This window comes from Strix aluco, chromosome 7, assembly GCF_031877795.1.
Source record: "Strix aluco isolate bStrAlu1 chromosome 7, bStrAlu1.hap1, whole genome shotgun sequence".
In the NCBI taxonomy this organism is placed as follows: Eukaryota; Metazoa; Chordata; class Aves; order Strigiformes; family Strigidae; genus Strix; species Strix aluco.
This window is the reverse complement of record NC_133937.1, coordinates 4,699,458-4,719,605: the sequence shown is the minus strand read 5'-3', so window position 1 is coordinate 4,719,605 and position 20,148 is coordinate 4,699,458. Positions and strand designations below refer to the sequence as shown.

The following is a 20,148-nucleotide window of genomic DNA, read 5'->3' as shown; positions in this document are numbered from 1 at the left end:
TGTTGTTTCTCCGCCGGGCGCTGTGCCACCCCTGGGCACCCCCTGGCGTGACACCCCCCGTCCCTCCCCGGGCCGGTCCCGCTCCCGGAAGCGGCGGCGGCCCCGGTCCCGCCCGGCGGGGCGGCCGCTCCCTCCCCCGGGCACAGGCCGCCGGGAAGCGGAGGGGAGGGACGCAGAGGGGAGGGCGGGCGGCGGCAGCAGGTGCTGCGGGGCGGGAGGAGGAGGAGGAGGAGGAGGAGGATGGCGGCGGGGGACGCGGAGCAAGTGCGGTACTGCGGGCGGCTCTCCTACCTGTGCCTCAAGCTCACCCTCATCACCTACTCCACCACCTTCTGGGTGAGGGCGGCGGCTGCCCACGCGTGGGGGGGGGTGGGGGGCGGAGAGCGGCAGCACTCCCCCAGCCCGAGGCTGTGCGCGAGTGTGCGGTCCCGGGGGGGTCCGTGGGGTCCCGGCCGGCACTCGGGGTCCCTCCCGGGCGAGGCACGGGGGGGCTGGCAGCGATGGTTGGGGCTTCCGCGGCGAACCCGGCGGCTGGCACACCTGTGTCCGTGGGTGTAGCAACCTGGGGACCGGCAAACTGGTTTTGGCAGATGGGGACTCGTAGGGGTTGAAAGTTCACCAGGTAAAATCATTTATGCGTCTATTAAAATAATCCCTTTCTCCCCGAGGTGAGCTGGGCAAATAAAGCCTTTGCCCTACAAAGCCAGCCGTCAGTATATAGGACAATTCCCTTTTCTAAGCCTCGGCTAGGTGATACCTTGAAGCTTTCAAACTTCCAGGCGTGCCACGCTTGCTGTCCTCGGCCAGGTGTCCGATAAAACCCACGTGCAGTCTCCTGGAGGTGATAAAGTCCCAGCTGATGAGTCCAGTCTATTGCCAACGACTTCTCAAACGTGGCACATTTGTCCTGACCAGGCACCCCCCGGCCTGGAAGGAGCTGTCAGTGCTCAGTGTAAGGACTGTGATTGTAAAAAGTGGTTTTTCAGGCTCCAGGATACTGAGGTGATGCTGTCTGGCTGCGCTGGCTCGGGGCTGTACTGATGGATGAGATGCTTAGGCGGGGTTTCTTTCTGTCTCTTTCAGTTTAAACACTGCTGAAGCTTTTGTTTTGCTGGTCTGTGTTTCTTCTCTCAGTAGACGTGGTATTTACAAGGCGGGAACGTAAAGCTTTTGGTGCTTTGCGGGGGTTTAGATCCACCAGGTTTGACAGTAGGTGTCTGATTATAGCTATGATTTAAGGATGAGCAAAAATTAAAATGCACGCTGTTTGGGTGTAATTCAGACTTTTTTGGATCCTGGATATCTTTTGCCTTTCTCAGCAGACATACCAACCAAGGAAGACCCTTGAGTTCAGACCCTGAGAAGTTTCCTGCGTTACTCCGCAGCAGATATTCCGCAGGTGCAATTTTCAGAAAAGGGAAATTTGTTGTGCTATTTTTCAACCCCCTTTTTTTTTGCAGCTTGTCCTTTATGAAGGACCGTGCACGTTGTCTACTCCGCGTTTTCCGTTGGCAGCAAGGGCCTTTGCTGGTGGGATATAAAAATTAATCTGGTAGCAGAAAAAGGGCCCTTCTGAAACGTTTCTCTGAGTGTCTCTGGAGGACAAAGCCGCTTTCAAGCAGCCTGAGGATTTCATTTACTCTTTGTATTTGCTTGCTCTGGATTTTCAACGCTCTGCCCTTGTTTATAATCAAGAGTTTCCCTTTGTTGGCTCTGCCGGGGAGGTGGTTTGCTCCGGGAGGGAGAGAGGGTGGCAGGCGAGACGGGGACTGCGGGAAGGGGAAGGATGGGGGCTGCCGGCGTTTACTCTGGGGAAGGCTGGCACTGGGCAGCGTGCTCCCGGCCATCCGGCTGAACACACGCTGTATTGTGTGAGGGAAGGCGCGTGGGTTCCTCTCTTGAAATTTTCTTTTATTCTAGCTTAGTGAAGCATATCTCATTAGCTGTAAATATCAGTGGCCTGGTTCTTTTTTCAGCTGTGTTAGTCTTACTTTTTTTTTTTTTTTTTTGAATTGGTGTAAATGGGAGTGCAGTTTGGCTGTGAAGTATTGGCTTGCTTAAATTTTGGGTAATTTGTGTCCTTTTGCTGCTTTTTGGGGCTTTGACGTATGGGATGCTGAGACCATTCGGTTTCCTCCCTGCTGTTGCTGTTCCTCCGGTACATTTGTGAGTGATGAACAACCGGATTTGAGTCCCCAGGATTGCTTAAAATCACCGGGAACTAAATATCAGCCTTATCCAAAAGCAGAAAGGAAATGAAAGCATTGCTGGGAGTGCCGGAGGGGATGTTTGCTACAGGCCCTGTCGCTGCTGTGTCTTCCTATATCACCAGAGGCTTTTTTAAAAGTTAGTATTCACTATAACTTTTTCAGGCAACTGTTTTGCTGGTAAATGAGTCTGTAATGTAATTTTTCTTGCCTGGCTGAAACAACATCCAGCGTTTTAAAGAGAAGGCGCTGTTGTTGAGCAGGCACTTTATTTAAGAATAAGTATTGTAAATACAGGGTTAAAACCACAACTTAGAAATAAATGCTTTTCCTTTCTCTTGGGAAAGCAGCTTCTGTGTGTGCAAAAGCCCCAGAGAAAGTGCCTGGTATTTGCTGGTGGATACTTATTAATGTGAGTCAAGACCAGTCAATTTTTCCTGCGGACACAGCGTGAATTGCCAAACTGGGAGCTGTTGTGAAGGATGCAGGATGTAAACAGTATGTATATTTGTGGGCTACCTACGTAAAAGTTGTGTTTCCACCCCTGGTCACAGGAAGGGAGAGCACAGTCCCACAGAAGAGACGCGGGTGGGATGATTGCTAAATTAGCACATCTGCTTGGCATAAATAATTGCTGCTATGGGTTTGACCATATTAAAGGTTTAAAAGATTTTTATTAAATGCTTAAAAAAATAGAAGATAAAGAAAGCATAAATCCTGCTTGTAAGGAATGAAGATTTTAACAGTGTGCTTAGGTGGGCTTTTTTCCGCTCAATAGTTTTTTATGCTTCAAGACCTGTATAAAACTTGGGATGCATGTGTGTGTCTACTATATGATAGGTCGATCTGAGTTTTTTGTTAGCTGATGCTTTTCCCCGGCGTAGCAGTGGCGCTGCCAAGTGCAGCGTGAAGCCTTCCTGCCTCCCTGCGGCACGTGCCCTCTGCGTGCCACTGTATTCAGAACTGTTAATGTAGGATTGCTTGAGGAAGTTTTATTACACGGGTATTTTGTAGTCCTCTTCTTGGGGAGCAACATCATTTTAATGTCAGGTATCCTGAAGCCTTCCAGAGCAAGCGGCTTGATGCATGTCTAGAGGGAGCAGAGGAGTGGTGAGAAGCTCCCTGTTTCTCTCCCGTGGGTCACAAGATGGTTTGAATCCTGTCGTTTACCTGGGATGTGGTGTTGGGCACCCTGGTCCTTGGACAGTGAAAGCTGTAATGGGTGAGAATTTGAGGGGAGGAATTCTGGGGTTATTTGGGGGCCAAGCTGGTGTCAGAAAACAAAAGGCAGGACTGAAGTTTCTTGTACACTTAAAATGCTAGAAGTGGTCTTGGAGGGTGTGTGAGCAAAATGCAGATGGAAGAGGATGAAGATATGTATATCAGTATCTCTGTGTCTATGTATCTTAAGCTCTTAAAGTGGGAATGTGTCTTGTATTTCTACTCACAGGCACATTTGAATCTTTAAAACTAAAGACCACCTCAAATTGAATGTTTTGATGAGAAAACTATGGCTAAGAAAGACATTTCAGTAAATATTCTAGTCTTGAAACGACATGCTTTTGAAATCCAGATAATCCCCATCAAGATTTAATCCCCGTGTTTTATGTCCAATGTTTTTTTTTAAAAAAAATTTTCTAAGCCAAGATTCCACCAGGCAAATGTTGAGCTTGTTATCAGTGCTTTAGCGTTAGCAGGATAGTATTATCTGCTGCTTTCCGAGCAGGGTAAATGCAGTCAGGACACAAAGGTATCAGATTTTTGTTTATTTTTTTTAAATTTTATATTTTTATTTTTAAAAAATAAAAATAATACTAGAACTTTTGAATCACATATACACGTACAGTCACCAATTTTATATTCTGTAATTGTTTTGTATGGTTCTAAGACTCTTTCCTTGATTCTTATGTGTTTAAAAATTTAAAACTGATTTGTTTGTCTTCTGCTTGAACAGTGATTTATACTTCATTACTCAAATAATTTATTTTTTTTTTAAATAAAGCTAACACTCATGACAAATTTGCCATGTAGTAATAAAAAGCCCTAATCACAGTTTTACAGTAGAAGTATATAAATGGTCAATTTGGGTACCCATTATTTGTCCACCATGTTTTCTCTTATGCCTTCCATAATCAATACAATTACTGAATTTGTCAGAGGGAGGGTTACTCTGAATTTGGTCATGTAAACTTTTAAGTTGCTTTTTAAATAGTTTCAGTATATTTGTTTTTATGGGTGAACCCTTCTGAGATTTTTCTTTTTGAAATGAGAACTTGGTGCCATTCCTCACATAATGCCCTTTGGGGTTTTTATTCTTACCTGTAGAAAATCAAGAATTTCCAGGGAGTTGTTATTTATTTTAAGATATCCCATAATCAAAAAAATATTTCAACTGTTGGGCTCGCAGTCTTGCAACTGTATGTCATTTGTCCGTTTAGACCTTTGTCTGGGATATACCTTATGAGATCAAAAAGCTTCTCATATTTAAGAAACGTGCTCTCCTCACTGTTGGTGTGCAGGGAGCAGACTCAGGGTTACTGCTGAAATGTTGGGTCAGAAAAGGGGAATGCTGTTTATCAGATTGCCAAAATGATTGATTTGAATCTCGGCTCTTCCCTGAGGATGTGCCTGGCTGTTGGAGTTGAAAGTAAAGTTTTTCCACTGCAATTTTCATGATTAAACGTTGCGGGCTTTTTTTTTTTTTTTTTTCCCCCCCCAAATTCAGCATAATTCAAAGCAACTTGCAGCACACCATAGGTTTAATACCAAATGTATGTAGCTGTAATTATTTTGATTGAAATATCTTTGCCTTGTTAAACGAAGTGCATCACTTCTTGCTTCACTTGTCAGCTTTATCTGGTAGTTGCTCAGGCAAGTGCTGTAATTTCAAACTTGCATTTTTTGGTTTGTGTGGGTTGGTTTGTTTGGTTTTTTGTTTTTAAATCCAGTGCATTTCCCCTGGTGGCAGGAGTGGAGGTATAGGATACACCTGGCTGTATTTACTGAGCCTAAATACAATAGGAGCTGATATGAAGGGACATACAAGCTGTTGATTGCAGATCGGCTTAGAAATTCTGTTACGTTAGAGGCATATATATATTCATACACACACGGAGGGAAGGATGGACAGACAGGCAAAGGAGGAACATTAATGCTGTGGCATTTGCTAGTGTATGTAGTGTACGTGATCTCAGATGAGTAATAGATTACTTTTCAACCAGTGATGTATGTTTCAATTTGTTTAACTTTCAGAATTTAAAACATCATTAAATATATTTTTGAAGTGAACAAATCTTAGGGTTTTCTCTAACTTGGCTCTTTTCTGCTTTAGTCTTTAAGGTTTTGTTGGTTTTTTTTAATCCATACTGCTGATTTTAGTGTTTCATTGTTTATAATTAATTCTGAAGGGAGTAGTCTCAGGTTTATGTGTACTCACAAAATGTCATCTCTGTGTTTACTGGGAGAAAAAGTAACATCTATGCTCTTCTCTTTTTCTGTTTCAGGTGATCGGAGCCCTTGTCCTCGCGGTTGGGATTTATGCAGAAGTTGAAAGACAGAAGTACAAAACTCTAGAAAGTGCCTTTCTAGCCCCAGCAATCATTTTAATACTTTTGGGCATTATAATGTTCCTGGTATCTTTTGTGGGTGTACTGGCTTCTTTAAGAGACAATTTATGCCTTCTTCAAGCAGTAAGTGTTGGGGGTTTTATTCTTATTTTTTAAGGCTCATTGCTTTTGCTTTTCAGTGTCACCTGAATTCAAACCCAGAACTATGTCTGCATTGAAAAATATTTTAATAAAGTTGCTTTTTTGATTGTAATTAAATCTGGAACTGCTTTATGGCAGCGGTCCCCTAACTGTGGTCTGTGGATGTCCCTCCATCAGGGAGCAGCAGTATTTCGTCTTGCCGGTGACAGGACAGGCACGGGTCAGAGCCCGGCGCTGAGAAAACCAGCTTTCCAGTAGTTAAGGGCTTTATGGAAAACAACCAGGAATGTGAGTTATTATCAGCTGGCATGGATCTTGTGCAAACTCAGCTGTTGGCATACCATTTGATGCTAGCCTGGCACTGCGGTGCCTGCTTTTTCTCTAGTCTGGCCATACCATGGGCATGTGCCCTGCTTAGGGGAACTGTGTTGGAGAAGAGGAAATGGTGCTGCCCTGTCGCTGCCTGCAGCTTCCCCCCTCAGTACCAGGGGATTTCCTACAACTGTGAACCCGTTTGCTGGGACATTAAGCACAGAGATGAGCTGTGGTCTCTTACGATTCTCCAAATGTTCCTTGTTTCAACCCTGAGGAAGCCGCTAGAGAAAGAAACCCCAGGTCAGGCTGCGGTGGCTGCGGTCTGTCTGCCCTTGGTTGGGATGTGGAGTGTCAGGGGGTGGTGGAGAGATGTGTGTTGTGATGTTAGCTGTATAGCGCTGCAGGGCTTCAAGAGAAAATGAAATGACAGGGACACAGGTTTTCTCTCCAGTGCCTCTGAAAGGGGAAATTTTAGGGAAATTCCCTAAATGCAGATGGAAGTTGCATATATGACTAATTAAAAGTAAAGCGTGAAAAAAATTTTCACCATCATGTCAGGTCAATGTAAAGAAATGGTAAATACGTGGTATGTTACGCAGGCCAAAGCAAGATGTAACTGTGGATTTTGAAATGAGACTGGAATTTTACTAAGAGTCTGTCCTTAGGCGGTGGTGCCTTCTTTCACTCTGAGTGTGGTGGTGCGTCCTCATCTGATGCCGAGGACGTTTTCTGTTCCCATTGTGGTAGCAAACTCAGTAGGGTATTTAAATGGAGAAAGTCCCTGATGTCTGCTTCTTGGGCTGATTCCAGATTTAGCAGGAGAGAAGATATCTGTCCAGTGATTTTGTGACACTGATACCGGGTATGGAGAGCACGGAAATTAAACCAGCTTTCAGGGTGGAGCATTAGAGATTATTTTCAGATGAGAGATCATAAAACTTCACTCCTGATGAAGTTAATTGCTAAGAAGCAGACCTAAATTCATGTAACAGCCATCTTTTATGCCTAAAGAATCCTTTGAGCTGGAAAAACATTTCAAGTACTGGCACGTCACAGCTATCTCGTGGTGTTGCTATGGATTTCTTCGTATTATTCATATTTTGCATGGGCTTTGATAAGTAGTCACAGATGCATATGTTGTAGTCGTGTGTGTGTGAGCATATATATATATTCTACACAGGTGAATAATAAATAAAATGAGAACTAGCAGGTATAGTTTTTCTTACCACTGAGCACAGTAAATCCTGTTAATGCCCCCCATGCAGCCTCTGCGCTCAGCTGGCTCGGTAATGCAGTACTGCTCCGTTCCCTCTTCTGAAGAAACACACTAAAAGGTACCAAGCCCAGAATTCTGCTTTGATTTAACACTGGCGATTTACTAGAAGGTGGTTTGGATTATCTTAAAGCACTGTTTTACCCCAAAATTAAAGCTGACAGGTAAGTACTGTTTCTGTAGGAAGCATAAAAACATGAAGTTCGGTGTGGTTTGTAGCAGTCCGTTAACATGCTTCTCTGGGACGCTGTTATAGAGAGAATTATCTTGGCATGATAACTGCATCTATTGGTTTTGAGTCCATTGAAAGCAGAAAAATACTGTGTTTGCCAACTGGGCAAAACCCAGAATGACTCAAGTGAGGAAGAAAGGCTTTCTTGTGACATGAACAGTTTTATAAGAACAAAACCATTTTATATCTTTCTTTAAAATGACATCTCATATGCAGAAAGCCGAGTATGTTGGCAATTGAATGTTACAGACTTAAGGACACTAATTGAAAGAGTAATGGGGGTTTGTTCTGGTCGAGGACTCACTTGAAACTGTTTTTCTGCAGTTCATGTACATTCTTGGTATCTGCTTGCTGATTGAGCTGACTGGTGGAGTGGTGGCCCTGATCTTCAGAAACCAGGTGAGCCACTTGCATTTAGGTTTTGATCACCAAAAACATTACTGACAATCCATGACCTTTCAGCTACTTTACCAAGCAAATAAAAGGTGTTAAAATTGTCACCTGGGCACTAATTGATGGAGGTCTGAAGACTTTTCAGGGCCTTTCAGGTTCAGGAATGGGTGGGATTGGCCACCTGTTCTGGAGGTGAATTCTAGATTAAAGAATTTGGAGAAAATCTGGTAACTAGGAATGTGCAATACGTGGAAAATGAGTTTCCAGCTCTCCATCTATTTCTTCTCATTTGCTTTCTGGATCTCAGATGGCGGATTTGGGAATTTTCTAGGTGGATTTGGAGACTTTGTTATTTTTTAGTGGCTAAAATGTTTTACCATATATAAAGGACACCTCTTCCCTGCCCACTTCCATAAGCAACATAACTAATTTCTATAGGAGACCCCATTATTTACAAGCATGCCCTAATTATATAAACCCCTTTATTTTTCTAAACAGAAAGTAGCAGACTATTTTTTTTCTGTTAGAAATGCTTTAAAGCATAAATGTGTTTGCTATGGCAAGTGCTAGATTTTTATGCTTTGATTTTTGTTCTAATCTGGCAAAATACGAGCATTAAAAGGAGATGCTGAATAACAAGATCTCTTTCCTCCCCACCCCAATCCTACTGATCTTATTTCCACAAAAAGAAATCACACATATTATGTTACATATGTTATTTTTTTTAAAAAAAGCTTAAAAAAAAGATTTTTTTAAAAATAACATCTCATTGTTATTTTGAAGTAGTATTATGTTCTCCCTAGTTAGTGTTTTCTTCTTACTGCATGCTGGACTGGAGTCATGAACTTGACCTGTGAGAGCAGAGGATGAGTTATCTTCATTTCTAGAAGCTGTCGTTAGCTGTTGTTGTAGGAGATACTTTGGCCCCACGTGAGGATTTATTCTGAGTTGTGGTGGGAGCTCCAGGCTCATCCAAAGGGAGCAGATCAGCCTGCCCCAGTGTAGGAGCGTGGGCATCATGGGATGCAGAAAATTTGGTTAACAGAAAATTAAGTAAATGCCAAAGATGGTATTTGCTGAGAGGGCGAGTAAGAATTGCTGTTGACTTTTGGACAAAGAAACTGCATTGTTGGGGGTTTTGTGCAGTAAGCGTTTTCCCAACACGTGTATTGGCTGTCTGAGCAGGACAGCTACGCTCAGGGTTAGGTTTCTTTGCTTGTTTTACGAAGTTAAGGGAGAACTCGGGGTTAGCATGGGGAGGAGAAGGAAGTATTTAATAAAAGCTTACGGTAATAGCCTCTATTTAAATACTGGTTGTTTTACATATCTTACTGATTTTTCACATTTCTTTCTCTATTTCCTTCTCAAATCTGTCGAGTCTGAATGAGGTGATACAGGTAGTGTGAGAGTTGTTGGTATTTGCTGCCATTTGTTCTTGGCCAGTTAGGATAGTCCTGCAACATCATGTGTTATTTCTAATCACCAATGTGATAACTGCTTTTGTTCTGTTTTGTTCTTAAGTGTTGCAGTTTGTAACACTGAGAACATTAGTAGGTGTATTTCAGGTTTCTTTCTGATCTGTAAGGGTTTAACTTTGATAATTTTAGAAGCTGGGTTGAAAGGAAAGTTTTTATGTTCTGGTTATGATTAGTCCCATTTTTTGCTATGCTGGATGTTGAAAACTAAATACTCTTTTTTGTTTCCTCATCTTCTGAACTTTAAAAACGTTTTGTTGATTTAATTTCTAATATGCCAAGCTGAGGAGATACCATTTTATATCTGCCACTGCTTCACTGCCATATTTCCCAAAACAACCACTGTGAAACATAGATACACTTTTTTCTGCTTAAGGTGGAATAAAGCTCTTTATCTGGCAGTTATGGACTTCTTGGGAAATGTTGAAAATAAAATTTATGGAAAATAAAATTCATGGAAGATGGTGAGCAGGAACACAGCCAGCTCTGTTGCCCAGGGCATGGTGCCAAGACCCACCACCCAAACCTGCCATTCTGTCACCCAAAAGACAATGGGGATCCCCAGTCTCAACAGGTGGGAGGGATCCTGCATAGGGATAATGGGACGGTCTTGGGAGATGCTTGGAGGGACTCAGAGAAGCTGCACCTTGCTGGAGAGGTGTCGCACTGTTACTATTTATCAGCACAAAACCAGCAGTGAGGCTCCTCTGTAAAAGAGAACGGGTGGTCAATTGCTGCAGAACTGTGCTATGATTTATTTTGAATTGATACTTGTTTTTTCCTTGAAAAAAAAGAGCCTTTCCTTTTGTGCTCATCAAGTACACTTGTCACTTTAACCTGCTCTTTTAGTTCTGTTTTGACGTGTGTAACCTATGAATCTTGTTTTACTTTTGCCTTCTAGACAATCAACTTTTTGAACGATAATATTAGAAGGGGAATTGAGAATTACTACGATGATTTAGACTTCAAGAACATAATGGATTCTGTTCAAAAGCAGGTTTGTTTTTTTTGTTTTTCCTGGGACTAATTCAGTGCTGAGATGCGGTAGGTCCTTGGCGACAGCTTTGAGTTCTTCCAGTGATGTGATAATCAGATTCTTATTGACGAGGGGGATGAGATCTCATGCGTCATCTGTTACGGCGTCGCTGCGGTCAGGGCTCCTTCAGCATCCCAGCTGGCATTTGAAGCCCTCTAAATCGCTGTGGGGGTGGGGAAAAACGCAGCTTTTGCCTTTGTAGGTGCGATTGGGATGCTCAAGGCCAGATCCTGCAAACTTGTAGGCTTATAAGGGCCCCACAGCTGGATTCAGACAAATTCAGCCAAAATTCCACCCAAATTCTTGCGCTTAGCATTTCTGCTGGCTGGTTCGAGACGTTCAAAGGCATCTCATTAACAGGAGGCACCGGATAAAGAGAAATTAGGTGGCAGTTAGGCTGTTTGAACCTGGACTGTTGTATTTTCACTCAAGGGCACACAGCAAGCTCTTTAACAATGTGGTTATTCAAAGGAAATGTCTGTGGAAGTGTATATACCTGCAATTAAAATTCAGAAATTGTGTTGAGCCCAGCTGAGCATTACTTAATGGCACGTGTGGTTGACTCACAGCCTTTTTTTTTTAAGGCTGGTGTGTTGAAACATTTATTGGATTATTGAAGAGTTCTGCCATGCAGTTCAGAGACTATAGAAGAAGCAGAAAATGTTCAGAAATGCAGTGTCAGGGCCCATGTGATGTCAGTGACCATGCCAAATAATGATTTAAAAAAAAAAGTTAACTTAGGAAGTGATATGTATGTTTTATAACATCGTTATGGAGATGGCAGCCTGCTTTGAAAAACAAAGTTAGCATGGAAAGTCTGTCAAAAGCAAACCATCCTGAGGAAATTTTGTCATTAGACTTCATAATGCTTTAAAGTTTCCATGCACTGCCCAAAATTATGTATACGTACAGCAAATGTACATTTTGGTGATTAAATAAATTGCTCCGTTCTCTTTCGTTTAAAATATAAAGTGAGTATTTGTATTAAGTCAATGTAAACTTACAGTATTTGTTTGCCAGATTTCAGTTCTACTAAATTACACCCAAAATGTTTTGATGAGATTATTTTTATGCGTTATAGCAGCACTTCTGTCTTGTAGACTCATTTAGAAATGTAGTCACAATCCTTAAAAAAAATTGAAGAAATATATTACAGCTTGAGATGGAGTGAACGTGAAAACATTTCTTAATGATGTCCAGACCTGAAAAGATGGTTTTTTTTAACTCGGGAAAGATGGGAGGTGGAACTTATCACTGAGTACTTTGCTCTGGCACCCTGGGTAACTGCTTGATGAGTGACAGAGGAATGCTACCTATATCTTTAATTCTTTTCAGTTGTATCTATCATATACATTCATATGTGCCTTGCTGATAAAATGACAGAATTTCTGGGTAGTATTCTTAAAATAGTTTTATTCTTATTTTGTTTTCTACTTATTAGAAGAGTTTCTGTTGAGATACAATTTTTTTTTCCTTTCCCTTTTGTGTAATTTTTTCCAGTTTAAGTGCTGCGGTGGGGAAGATTATAAAGATTGGTCACAAAACGTGTACCACAACTGTGCGGCGCCAGGACCGCTGGCCTGCGGGGTGCCCTACACTTGCTGTGTCACAAATAAGGTCAGTCGTGGTATCTTGGCATCGCTGCTCTCTGCGGGGTTGCCAGTGTTTGCTTAAAAAGGTACCTTACTTCAGAAAGCCTGGGGGAAGAAGCAAAGGAAAATGGGTCCCCCAAAAGTGGAAGCTATGGATCCCGTGGGTCTTGACAGCTTGAAACGGAGAAAATAATGAATTAGACATGTTGGCTCTGGTCCATCTTACTGTCCCACTACACAGTCCTTGAAACACAGAAGGGATCTTGGGAGCTCCTCTAACCTCATGGCTTGCCTGGACCAGTGCTGCTTAAAATTAAGTTTTGCTGGTGTTTTCCCAAGGGTTTGCTACTCCAGTTTTGCCAGGAAGCCTGGGCCCTAAGTGCTTCCATGGGTGGGGGTTGGAGCTATGTGCACCAGCTGCTCTCTGAATTAAAAACCAAACAGAACGACCCCATCATCCAGAAAAATCTGGAAATGTGGGGAGATGACTTCAGGGTCAGTGCGTCCTTGCGGGTGCAGGTCTAGACTGGAGCTGCTGCTCTGTCCTAACCCATCCTTGAAAACTGCCCACCTTGCCACCATGTAAAATCCTCCCTGGAAGAACACCCTGTCGGCTGGAATCTGGACCAGTTTCTCAGTCTATGATGAACTGGTATTAACTGGCAGCACTAGGAGCAGGTATTAAGTTCCAGGTAAATGTGCTTTATATAACTTTTAGCAGTTTTAATTCATCACTCTTCATTTGAGGGATGGATGTAATGCTGAATTTGATAAAGAACTATTCCTCAACTTAAAACCAGCGTGGCCAATCCCTGCCTTACTGGGTTTTGGCCTTTGGTCTGAACATGAGACAGAGAAATTGAGTGTGTGTAAGAGCAAATGCCGTAGAGTTCATGATGGATAGCCTACCAGTGCCTGCTATGCACTGCCCTTTCAATGTCTGCCTTGAGCATGGCTGTTTAATTAAAAAAAGGGAAAATAAGTACAATAACTGTGTCGGTAATCCTGCTAGGTGTTCCTGAGAAATGTGTATAATATGAAGGTGTTTTATCACATACGCTTACACATCTTTAGTGTGTGAGAAAGACTCTGTTTAAATCTGCACTGAGCTTTGATTTATTCTCAGGAACCAAAGCTAAACAGTTATGCTTTAAGTCTTGGGTGTTTGAGAATAAGAAAGTTGTGTATATGAAAACAAAATCTGCTGATCCACAGCTGTACTGAGCAGAAGAGCTCAGGATTTTGTCCTCAGTTGATGGCAAAGGAAGATAGAGCTGGCTAGTAAAGGGCAATCTGGCTATTTACGGGTCATTCAAAATACCACTTATTTTTCTGTAGCTCTCATTTCTCTGTTGAAGTCTTATTTTAAAAGGTTTGTTGATGTGTGTGGAAATAAAGCAGTACTGTGAAGGTGAAGCTCTGCAATAACCAGTGACTAATAATGCCAGGTGCCTTTTCAGCTGTGGCACAAATAATAAGACACGTGGATTTCAAATGCAACCTGTCAGGCAGGAAAGCGCCAAAATAAAAACTTCTTTGAGGAAAACAGGGAATATATTCTCTCTATATATCCTCGCTAGCAACTGGAGAGATGACGGTGAGACTATTTGCAGCTTAAAAGTAGCCTGCAAAGTGTTAAGCTCAGGGAAGTCAATCAAAAGGCAGGGAGAAGCCCCAAAATAACAAGCAAACTTCTTATTTAAGGGTAGGCTGTTCAGCAAGATGCTGTGGTACGTTAGGGCTTGTGGCTTTGCCACACCAGGATGCCTTTGGTGTGCCTTGTGAAGTCCAATCGGTGCACACGTGTGCTCAGCAGGATGACACTAACACCGTGGCTGTATGACTGGCTGCCTTGGGGAAAAAAAAAAAAAAAACCAACCAGAAGATGCATAAATCTTGTATGTTTGACAAATGCTTCCAAATACAGGCTGGTTTCTGTCCTGGAAAACTACAGATATGGTTTGTGATTACTCATTCACTTTGTAGTCATGGAAAACTCCCGCTAGTGTCGGAGGTTGGATTCTGATCCTCTGAAAAAGCCGTGTGCTAACATGAGCCAGGCTCATACTGGGGGGGCTCTGAAGGGACTATTTTTAAGTCAAACTGTTTATCGAAGACTTAAACTAGTGTAGCAGATAAAAATTAGTCCCCAAATGCTTATAAACCTCTGTTTCTAATGCATTTATCTCTGTTGCATACATTTTCTTGTGCCGTGATGTCCTGTTAGCAAATGCTGTGTTTAAAATTAAACGACGTGACTACGTTCGTTGTGGTCACGTATTTTGGGGATGACCGATGTAAATGCAAAATCACTCTTGGCAGACACAGCAACACACCAATGCCTAGTATTGCAAACTTTGACTTCCAAGAGTATTCGTTACCTGTGGCTGACGGATGGGTACCCCTCACATTTCCCCAACAGACCTGTGAAATAGCCAGAGCCTTTTTTTTTTTTTTAGGAACACACTGAACCTTGTTTGTCAGCCAGTTGTGTGCTCAAGGTGAGAGCCTGGCTTTTTGAGGGCTTAGAAAACTTGACCCTGGCTAGTGTTTCTGCCATTTTGTAACATCTGTCATCCTTCCGTCTTTTGCAAATGTCCCTATTCCTTCTTGGAGGGGGGGGTGACCTGGGAACCCCAGGCTACCACTCAGAGGCCACCAGCATTTAGAAATCTCATTTCTACATCTTGTTTTAATTTTGAGGGAGGGTATATCAATACAGTAGAGTTTTTTCTGCCTTATTTTCCTTATTTGTGTATTCTCATTTTCTTCCACGTCTTTGGCTTGTTCATTGCTTCCTTTGATGCCAGTGGGCTTTGCATTGGCTGATTTGTAAGTGAAGGACAGTATTTTCAGGTTAGCTTTGCCAGGCCAGGTAGAGCTTTGGGACTCAGGCAAAATATTAAATGGCTACAGAATGTGTGTTAGTAATCTGTGATGAATGCAAGCACTCAGTCTTTTTTTAAATATACAAATTTTATATTCATATATATAATGATATATAAAAATAAATTCTATTATAATAAATTTGGTCTTGTAAAATGTTCATGTAAGCATTCATAGTATTGGACGTTATTTGGGGTTTAGATATTTCTGAGTTCAAATTTGTCATCATGATGTCATCATGTTAACCCCTTGTTTTCTTAATAAGAAGTGTAAAGTTATTAAGGCCTTAAAATTAAAACCAGCTGTTTGTTCTGTTGAAACAGCTGTGACATGTAGCTCTGCTGTAGCTAGCATTGGTTTCTGATGCCACGCTGTTTTTTCTGGATAGATACAGTTCAAATGTCTTGTGTTGTGACACACTGGCAGCACTGATTTCTCTAAAATTATGTAGAGCTCGCTCTAAATCTGACCCCAGGGCTGTTGGAAGAAACTGGTGTTGGACTGGGAAGTAACCCTGTTGTTGCTTTTATATGAGCTGGGTGAACACAAGAAGAGTAAAAATAATTTTTTTATGATTTTTTGTTTTCTGCTACAGTTCATATTTTTTGTTTGCTTTTCAGACAGACATTATCAACACTATGTGCGGATACAAAACCATTGACAAAGAGGTAACGTAACTAATGTCCACCCTGTTGTGGCAAAGGGTGGCACTTCTCTGCATTTTTTTGTTCAGTTATAAAATTGTCTTGTGCATGCTTAAATCTACCAGACAGTTAAATCAGCAATTGAAATTATTTTATCTGGAATAACTTTCATATATTAAAAGAACCTAACCTTTTCCATTGTGCTATCTTCCCTTCTTTTTTGTCTTTCATGATTCCTTGTTTGACGTGCATGAAGCACGTCTTCCCAGAGCTCATCCCCCTTACGCTAATTGCACAATTAATGCAAAGAAAGCTGATTTCATACCTTTTAAGTAGTGACTTGAGTTGGGGAAAGCTGTTAATACTTATAAGCCAAAGTTTCTCACTGAGTAAAATCGGTTTCGGTAAAGCCAACTTAGCTGTTTCTAACTTTTATATCCCAGTAGTGGGTGTTTTTATTTTTAAGCCTGTAATAGTTATTCCTGGAAGAGGAGTGGGACTTCCCGGGTTGTGCTGGCAGCCCTCTCCTCCCTCCAGGAGTAGGATGGGGCCTCCTCCTCCTTCAGTCTTCTCTCTTGGGAATAGCCCCAGTGACTCCAGAGTAGAGACTGCTGACTCAGGGCACTAATTGCGGAGTGATGAAGAAGGGAAATCGGTGATTGGATCTGCCCTGAGTTCTCCACTCCTAGCTTTGGAGTGCTGGTGCGGGGGGGGGGGGTTGGTCTGAAAGAGCCCCTCTCCCCAGCTCATTTGAGGCACTTGGCGCACAATGACAGCTTCAGTTGTTGGTTTTTGGGATTACCGGTTACCTTTACATATGACCTGTTTTCATTTAGATTCATTGATTTATGGCTTAATCACCTAAATGGTCCAGCCTGGCTCTAACACCCAGAGCACTTAAGCATATGCTTAACTTTACCCCATTCATCTGCTTAGGACTCTTTGCAGCCTCAAGTGTTTTCTATATTATGGGTTGAGGTCACGGTGCAGCGCAGCTTGTGGGACTGAGGCAGAAATCCTCTTGTTCCTGCCCTTTTTAGAGTCTGTTGCAAAGCACTTGGTCCGCAATTTATATTTTTCCACCGCTGTACTTTCAACTTGGAGGCAGAGATAAAAGCTGAAGAGAGACTTCCCTACTTTCCAAGTCGTATAAAATCAGTCGGATGCATTCCTTTTGGAACAGGGGTTGCAAAAAAAGTGTAAAAAAAAATTAAAGCACTTGTTCAGTTGTGGAACAACTTAAACACAGATGGAAGAAGAAGTAGTGATGAGGTCTGTGTCCAATTTGGTGGGTTTAAAGAGAGGGGAAGGCGGACCAGATCTGCCTCCCTGAATTTTGAATTACCGTGTGTTACTGTATCGTATGCCAGTGCAACTGCCTGTTTGAACATTTGTTCTGTTGTTTTGCAGCGCTTGAGTCTTCAGCATGTTATATATGTCCGCGGGTGCACGAATGCAGTGCTTATTTGGTTTTTGGACAACTACAGCATCATGGCTGGCGTGCTGCTCGGCATCTTGCTACCCCAGGTAAGAAGGTGCTGGTGTGTTATCCATTAAAGGGAGTATCTGATTTGTTGCTATGTTATGTGATATCCTATTTGACTATATTTATCATTTTTTACTTAAACTTAATGTAACTGATAAGCAGAGGTGGCATTCCAGTAATTTAGTAGCATTATTGTGACATATTGCAGGATTTGGTGGGTTGATTTCATTGTGCTTGGGTTTTTTGAGTCCTCTTCTCTCAATAGCTGTGTCCACTGAGATTTTTCTAATGCTCCAAGGCACAGGGGTGGTAATTCTTCTGCTGTATTAGCTCTTCACAAAGACGATCCATTTATACCCCTCTATGCAAAGAAGAATAACAATGTGAGTTTCTGTCTGTATATGTACCGCATGTCTGCCCATATAGACAACATATGTATACATAATTTGTAAAAACTGCTGTGAGAGTGTTAGATAAGCAGTATTTGATCTCTGACTAGAGATGCCCCCTTCCTTTCGCAGTTCCTGGGAGTGTTGTTGTCCTTGCTTTACATAACTCGGGTGGAAGATATCATCACCGAGCACAAGCTGAGCGAAAGACTGTTTGAAGAAGCGCAACAGAGATCTGCCCCCGAGTTTGCTGGAGCTGGCTGCTGCATGTGTTACCCGGGGTGACTTCGGAAACCTCAAATATAATCTAAAAAAAAAAGAAACGAATCCACCTGTTCTGATTTGTGCTGGCTTCTGAGGCTATTACAGGCTGCGGGTGTAATGAATCAGCCAGCAGACCGGCGGCGGGTTGGCAGCGTGCCGATACCTCCGTAGCCTCGTTGCTCGCGGTGTGTCTGCAACCAAAGACACATCAGAAGGGCTCCGCGCTGCCGACGATGCTGCTGCGGTATCGCGACGCTGCCGGAAGGTGGGCTTGTGGATCATTAAATCTTTTTTTGAATGATTGCTGAGTGACATGCAGCCGGGAAAACTGTTAGGGGAAGATTTGAAGGTAGGTTTCTAGGAAGAGCCTTTGTCTCTTGGGATGTCGCATTTAAACGTTTGTCCTTTCCAACTTTATTTTCTTACTCCTTCCAAGAAAGATTTCTTACCGATCTACATGATGAATATCAAACATGTGTTTAATAAAATTTTTATGCCAATCTTGGTGAATTTACTGACAATAATGGATGTGATGCTGAACACTTTCATTGCTCAGTCTTTTGTGCCTTTTAATAATGGGGCAAATGCCAATGTTGAATCAGTCAGGTAATGTTTGATATATTTTTAATGCAATTTATTACTGTCTGGCTTTTGTATAAACTTACAGGATGTTTGAATCTTGTACATACTGTATTTTTCCTCTTTAGTAAATTAACTAGGTGATTTATGATTTTCTTTTTTTTGTTTGGAGTTCTGTACGTTGAGATATTTCTAAATTCTTGTCTGAATAAAACCAGTAAGTTTGGTTTTGTTTTTTTTTAAAAAAACACAAAGATTTTGTTTAAAATGCTTTTTATTTTCTTATCTAAGTTAAGCCTGTCCCTCAAACGCTGAATCAAAAGATAGAAATACCTTGAGCCATGATTCTGGCTTGGGTGCTGACTTGCCTGGGGTTTTGGACAGAGTCACTGGAGGTCTGTGCCTTGCTTGCTTCTCTTAGTGAGTCAGAGACAATACTTGGGAAGTCACTGAGAGCTCTGGGGATTTTCTTGTTGTTTTGTCCTGTGCATTTCTCTGCAGTCTTTCCAGCCCCAGCCAGGCTTGCAGCCAAAATGCAAAACCTAATTATCGTGATGCTTCAAATAAACAAATTCAGGATGAGAATAAAGCAGGTTTGGCTTATATGCTGTCTTTGTGAATCTCTTCTTTTCTGACACTCCACTAAGCCACTCAGAGGATGTTATTCTCTCCTTTCTGCTTTTCTTCTGTCTTTTTGGGGGGTTTTTTTTGGTGTGGTTTTTTTTTTTTTTTTTTTTCTAATTTCCTTGGACTGGATGTGTTTTCTCCTTTCTTCAAAAGTCAGTATTTTCTGCTTAGCTCTCTGCCTTCACCAAGGATTTCTGAGGAAGCCTCATGTGTTCCCAGGAGCCAAAAACTGACTCATCCGGTTCTTCAGTGTTTCTGACAGCGTCTAGAGAGAGATCCTGCAGCGTTATCAAGCTGATCATCTGCAGTGCGAGGTTTTTTCCTACACAGCACACTCTAGCGTTGGGTCCCACACACGGTTACATATTTAATTGCTTCATATCGTTGTCACCTAAATTTTCCTGGTCTGTGTCCTGAATAATGTATTTTGGTAAGTTAGGAAGGAAGGTGAGTTTTAGGGGTGGATTTGCGTACAAAGAGAGGAAGGTGAAAAGATGGGGGCAGCTTCGGAGGACCGAGCTGACTGCTGGTAAAGGAAGATTGAGGCTGAAATTGGTTTAATGTGGAGAGTGAGCTGGGAAGGCGGGAGCTGAGGTATCGCCAGAGACAGAGCTATGCCCTGGCCTTCAGCGAGAGGGGACAAACGGTTGAATTTGAGATGGCAGGAAGGCTGTAATGAATTGTGAAGAAGGGAATGACAAATGTGATTTTTCTTTCTTTACTAATAGCGTCTTGTAAATGTTGTGGTAGTTTTACCAGATATGTGGGAAAACAGGAGATGACAGAAGCATGGTTAGAATTTGGGTGGTTTAAATAGAACAGGGAGAGTATTTGGTGATACCAGGGAGCAGGTCCCCTTTAACAAGGAAATTTGTGGACTGTACTGAATTTTCAACCATCCTCAGTGCTCACTGTCACACACAGTGTTTGAGGGGGGGGATTACCTGACAATCATGAGCTAAACATGTGTGACTTTATTTAATAAATGATTGATTCAAATACTGTTGACCCTTCCCATTCCCTCAGATCTGAGGAAATTAACT

General features: G+C 42.2%; 1 protein-coding gene across 1 annotated transcript; it reads left to right on the top strand.

The window, feature by feature from the left end:
* Positions 1–240: 240 nt before the first annotated feature.
* TSPAN15 (tetraspanin 15) lies at positions 241–18,704 on the top strand. The gene is made up of 8 exons (XM_074830003.1): positions 241–336; positions 5,711–5,896; positions 8,059–8,133; positions 10,504–10,599; positions 12,139–12,255; positions 15,737–15,784; positions 17,171–17,287; positions 17,768–18,704. The coding sequence occupies exons 1-8, from the start codon at positions 241–243 to the stop codon at positions 17,918–17,920; spliced, it is 888 nt and encodes a 295-aa protein (XP_074686104.1). The 3' UTR covers positions 17,921–18,704.
* Positions 18,705–20,148: the final 1,444 nt, after the last annotated feature.